The following is a 5,247-nucleotide window of genomic DNA, read 5'->3' as shown; positions in this document are numbered from 1 at the left end:
CCAGTTTCGGTATGCTGGAGTTAAAGATATGACTGGGAGAGCTTTGGCATGGGGAAACCAAAGGGGGTGAGACATGGAGACCAGACAGGGATGGACAGGAATGGGATGGAGATGGAGATGATGGAGATGGGATGGAGATGGAGATGGGACAGGGATTGGAATGGGATGGGTGTGGGATGGGATGGGTGTGGGGGAGGAGAGGGGGATTTGGATGAAGAAGAGGATGGAGATAGGATGGCCGGGGATTGGATGGGGATGGAGATGGGGGTGGGCATGGGATGAGAGTGGAGAAGGGGAGATGGGCATGACCATGAGGATGGGTGTGGAGATGGGAATGGGATAGAGGTGGGGATGGGGATGAGAAAAACTAGCTGCAGAGATGGCCTTAGAAAAGCAGACCCTTATGGGAGGAGCAGCAGGAGCTGCTTTGCCCACTCCTTACAGCCCAAACCAGGCTGGTTTAGCCTCCTCCGACACCGGGGCAGGACCCAGACCCAGCCTTCCCCGGCTGCTACAGGGAAAACCCACAGGAAAATGCCGTGGGACAAGCCATGCCCTGAGCTCACGGCTCCTGTCCTCCATCCGTGCGACAGATGGCTCCAAGACAGCATGTTTCATCCAAGCACTCTCACTCGATCAGGGCAGAATTTAGCAATTGGCTGATTTTTCCCTTTCCATCCCCAAATGGACGTGCCGGCATGGCCAGGTGACAGCAGCTTGCTGGCCAGCTGCCCTCGGCGTGGCTGCTGTCACCTCGGTTTACAACACGCTCCTTCCTTTCTTCCTGCACCTCCCGCTTCGCTCCGGCCGACCAAATGACCGGCACACACGGTGACCGCCGGCCCCCGGGATGCCGCTTCCCACCCAGCCTCTGCCATTTGCTCCCTGCAGGCCAAACAGGCTCGGGGGGTGTTCCGCTGCGGTTTGGGGTTCATGCGCTAGGTTTGGTACCTTTTTGCCCGTTTTCCTGCCCACCTGCAGCACCCGCACCTCCCAGCGCCGCTGCACCAGTCCAGTCATCAGCTGGGCAGCAGATCCGACCCCAAGCCCTGTGCGACCGAGCTGCGTCACTCTGGGGCTGGCAGGACCTGGCGGGTACTGTGTCTTCCCCCCCCAAAATCGATCCCACCCGTGGATCCCCAAAACCTCGTGCAACCCCCTCTGCGTGGCTCCGGTGGGCCAGATCCTGCGGGACTGACTCCCCCATCCCCCTCTGTGACCTGTCCTTGTTTGCTCACGGGGACACAAACCCGCCGCCAGACGGTGCCGCCCCAAGACTGGAAGGTGTCAAAGACCCACGCAGCACCTGGGGACCCCCCTCCCCGCGGGGCCTGGGGCCTCCGGCTCCCGCCTGGGGGTAACGCGGGGGGCGCGGGAGTCCCGGAGGCTCGGGGGGCGGCTGGGGACCGGCACAGCCCGGTTCCAGCACAGCGCAGCGGGGAGACGCGGGCGGCGCGGCCGGCTGCAGCCGCCTGGCTCGGCTCGGCACCGCTCGGCTCGGGCTTAGCTCGGCTCGGCTCGGCGCCCCATGCCTGGGCGGTGGTGCCCCCTGCCTGCGGCTATGCCGGGCTTTACCGAGCCGAGCCGAGCCGAGCCGAGCCGGGAGCGCCCCCCATCGCCCCCCCCCCCCCCGCGCAGCTCACGGGGTGGGGGAGGGGCTCCCCGGCTCCTCTCCCGGGGGCGTGGCTTTCCGCTGCGTCCCCGCCCCCTCCCTGCCCGGTCGTTCCAATGGGCGCGCGGTGGTGGCGCCCCGCCCCTGTTGGCCGCGTCACGGCCGTGCCATTGTTATGCAAATAAAAGGGTGGGTAAAAGGCGCGGCGCGGGGCCGGCTCCGCTCCAGAGAGGCCCGGGCGCGGCGGCGGAGGGGCGGCATCGCGGAGGAGGAGGCGGCGGCGGCGGCGGCGGCGGCGGCGGCGGGGGCCCGGGGGCCCGGGGGCCGCTGCGGGGCGGTCGGCGGTAAGCAGCAGGCAGCAGCAGCCCACCCGCCAGCCAGCAGCAGCAGCAGCCGCCCGCCACCGCATGCCCGGGCGGGCGAAGGCGTCGCCGTCCATGCGGGGCGGCGGGGCGTGAGGCGGCGGCATGAGCCAGAGCGAGGTGTCGCCGTGCGCGGCGCCGCCGCCCAGCCAGCGCGTCTTCCAGGAGGCGGTGCGGCGCGGCAACACCAAGGAGCTGCAGTCCCTGCTGCAGAACATGACGAACTGCGAGTTCAACGTCAACTCCTTCGGGCCCGAGGGGCAGACGGCGCTGCACCAGTCCGTCATCGACGGCAACCTGGAGCTGGTCAAGCTCCTGGTCAAGTTCGGCGCCGACATCCGCCTGGCCAACCGGGACGGCTGGAGCGCGCTGCACATCGCCGCCTTCGGGGGCCACCAGGACATCGTCCTCTACCTGATCACCAAGGCCAAATACTCCGCCGGCGCCCGGTGATGCCGGGGCCGCCCCCGCGGCCGCCAAAGCTGCTCCCACCCCCGCGTGGGGTTTATTTGGCGAAGATTTGGGGCCCCGCGCAAAACACGCCACCGTTCGCCTGCTTTTAATTTTTATTTTTGGTTTTTGTGGTTTTTTTTTTTTTCCTTCCAAGGGTTGTTTTCCTACTGTAATACGTTTGGGTTTTTTTGTTTTGGTTTTTTTGGTTTGTTTTTTTTTCTCCATCTACCTCGGCTGCACTCACAGTATTCACGGTTTCAGTTTGACATCTGGTCAGATGCTTTAAAGGCCCCCCCCGTCCATCCCCGCTAATATTTAATCCTCCCTCCCGCTCCCCTCGCCCCCCCCCCCCCAACCCCCCTCCGATGTAAAGTATTCTGGCTCAGAAGAGAATTCATTTCAACGCCCCCCCCCGGTAGCCGCGTGGTGCTGGTGCCCCCCCACCCCCCGCTGCCAGCCCCGGGACGAGCCGGGGGCTCCGGCCACCCGCGGCGAGGAGGAGCAGGGAAGCCTTCCTCCTCTCGCAACCTTCCCCCACTGTTTTCCCACCGCTGAGTTTATTTTTAATTTTTTTTTTTCCGAGGCGACTCTATTGGAATATGACACACGGTTTTCTCACCCCCGATTGCTCCTTTTTTTGTTTTCTTTTTGCGTTGGGTTTTTTTGCTTTGGTTTTCTTTTTTTTTTTTTTGGGGGGGGGGTGTCTGAAGAAAGTCTGCGTCCTCACCCGCTCCTTGAATTCGTTTTAGTATGCGTGAGATCCCAGGAAAAGACATTGAATCCTTCTCGTTTCATGTGTAAAGGGGGATTAGCAAATCCTGGACTTTTTTTTTCTTTAAAAAAAAAAAGTGAAATAAACTCTAGAGGCAGAGGATTTGCTTTTGCACAGAAAAAGGGCACGAGCGCTCTCTGCTGCCTAGAGAGATGCCGGAAAACTACTGAAAATAGTTTGGGAACTTTTTTTTCCTTTTGGTGAAACTCGGATAACACTTCTCAATGCAGAACGATTCATTTGATGTATGTAGATTCACCCGCCTTTTATATTATATATATATGGCTAAATATATATATTTATAAAAGAAAGGGAGGAAGACGAGAAAGCCACCCGAAGTCGCATTTTGAAGTGACTGCACGTATAATCGCAAATGCTGCTTTTTATTGCTATGGCACAAGAACATCCATTTGGAAAATGCGGAAAATTTCAGAAGTCTCCTTTCTTCTGCTGGTCTTTCAGCCCTCTTCTCTTCGTCTGCACTAAAACCATCCGTATCACTGCCATCTCCCCGCTCTTTCCTCTCTTGCTCCCTGCATCCAAACCATTACGATTAAAAAAAGAAAATAGTAACCTGCTGGTTTATTTGGGTTGTGTCTTAACTATTTATCATGTATGTATATATTTGTGGGTGAAGATTGTGAGCCTGGTTTTGTTTGAAACTGTTGGTGAGTGTTTCAAAAATATGGTTTGGGAAATATGCCTCTTTTTTTCCTAGTCTTAAAACTAAAAAAAAAAAAAAAACCAAAAAAAACCAAAACAAGTTGAGTCTGCCATGATTATTTCCCATTGCACTGAATATTCTGCTTTGTCTCTGATGGTTTCACCTGCAGTTTGGTTTTGGTTTTTTCCACTTCAACAATTTGAGATTATTTTTAAAAGCTCCAGATTTAAAGAAGAAAAAGAACAACAACAAAAAAAAAGCCCTGTCGAAAGTGTCTACTGTTAATGCTGTAATTTGCAAGGAACTGCTTGGCCGAAGTCTTTCTGTGAGCATGGAAGGGGGTGTCCAGCACTTCCACTGGTGCTTCTGTGCGATAGTTATGGTGTGGGAACAAGATCTTTTCTAGCGAGGTTTTATTGTTGTTACCAGATGGTTGCACATTTTTTTTTTTTACTAAATGGATTTGCCACAATGAAATGTCATAACATTTATGACATGTTAAAAAGTGTATTGTAAAGCCAAGTTCTAGATGGATTTTTAAAAAGAAATCTTGGTTATAAACCCAGTCTAAAGGGAGCTCTGTCCGGTGTTGTAAAGACAACATGATGTAACCCATATTTATATTTTTATAAAATACCTATTAAGACTGTGAATCTCCTGTGTGAATTGCTGGGTGAGTTGTTTAAGAAAAGTATTGTTCCTTTCCAGCCTCCTGGAGCTTTAGACACACTGAGATTTTGGGAAACTGTACGTCGGGGAAGGGGGTTTGCTCTGAAATTGTGAGTTGATGTATTTTTACATCCCTTTGTATTTTACTGAAAAGCTGCTGCCCTTCCTAGTCCCTAGAGTTTCAATTTTCTATGCAACCCCCGCACCCCCCCGTCTCTCTTGATCCTGAGAAGTAAAAGGGATGCAGATTGATTCAAATTAAAATGAGGGTCCCCCCACCCCCCTTGTTGGCTCATCGTGCTGCTGACCCTTCACGCCAAAACGGGGAGTACAAGAAAAAAGAAAAAAAAAAATGAGGCAGGTGGGGGAGGCTCTTTCATGCATGACTGGTCGCCTTCCGGCAGTCATCTTTTTAATTATTATTATTATTTTTGTAAGAAGAATATATTGATAATGTCAGTGAAATAAGCAGACATTGAAGCTGATGCACAGATTGCTCCAGAAAGGAGTTTTTCTGTAGATTTTTCTTTAGATGCAAATACCTTTTTTAATTATGTTAATTAATGTTAAGAATTTTTAGGCTTATATTGAAGCTGTATGTGGGTCACTATATGATCATTTCTAACTGGATAAAGTCTGTACAGTACAGCATATTCCTGAGTGTATGATATAGACGTGTAGCCCCAGAGTGCGAAATTTATAAATAAATTTTTCA

At 53.6% G+C, this 5,247-nt stretch overlaps 1 protein-coding gene across 1 annotated transcript; it reads left to right on the top strand.

Moving 5' to 3' along the window:
* Nucleotides 1–1,928: 1,928 nt before the first annotated feature.
* On the top strand, nucleotides 1,929–5,247 carry NRARP (NOTCH regulated ankyrin repeat protein). The gene has a single exon (XM_054849206.1). It carries the CDS (start codon nucleotides 2,080–2,082, stop codon nucleotides 2,425–2,427), a length of 348 nt encoding a protein of 115 aa, XP_054705181.1. The 5' UTR covers nucleotides 1,929–2,079; the 3' UTR covers nucleotides 2,428–5,247.

Source organism: Grus americana, chromosome 20, assembly GCF_028858705.1.
Source record: "Grus americana isolate bGruAme1 chromosome 20, bGruAme1.mat, whole genome shotgun sequence".
Taxonomy (NCBI): domain Eukaryota; kingdom Metazoa; phylum Chordata; class Aves; order Gruiformes; family Gruidae; genus Grus; species Grus americana.
This window is presented reverse-complemented; position numbering and strand designations above follow the sequence as displayed.

What these genes read in the sequence shown, in the direction of transcription:
- NRARP (XM_054849206.1), top strand. Translation starts at nt 2,080, where the DNA reads ATGAGCCAGAGCGAGGTGTCGCCGTGCGCGGCGCCGCCGCCCAGCCAG.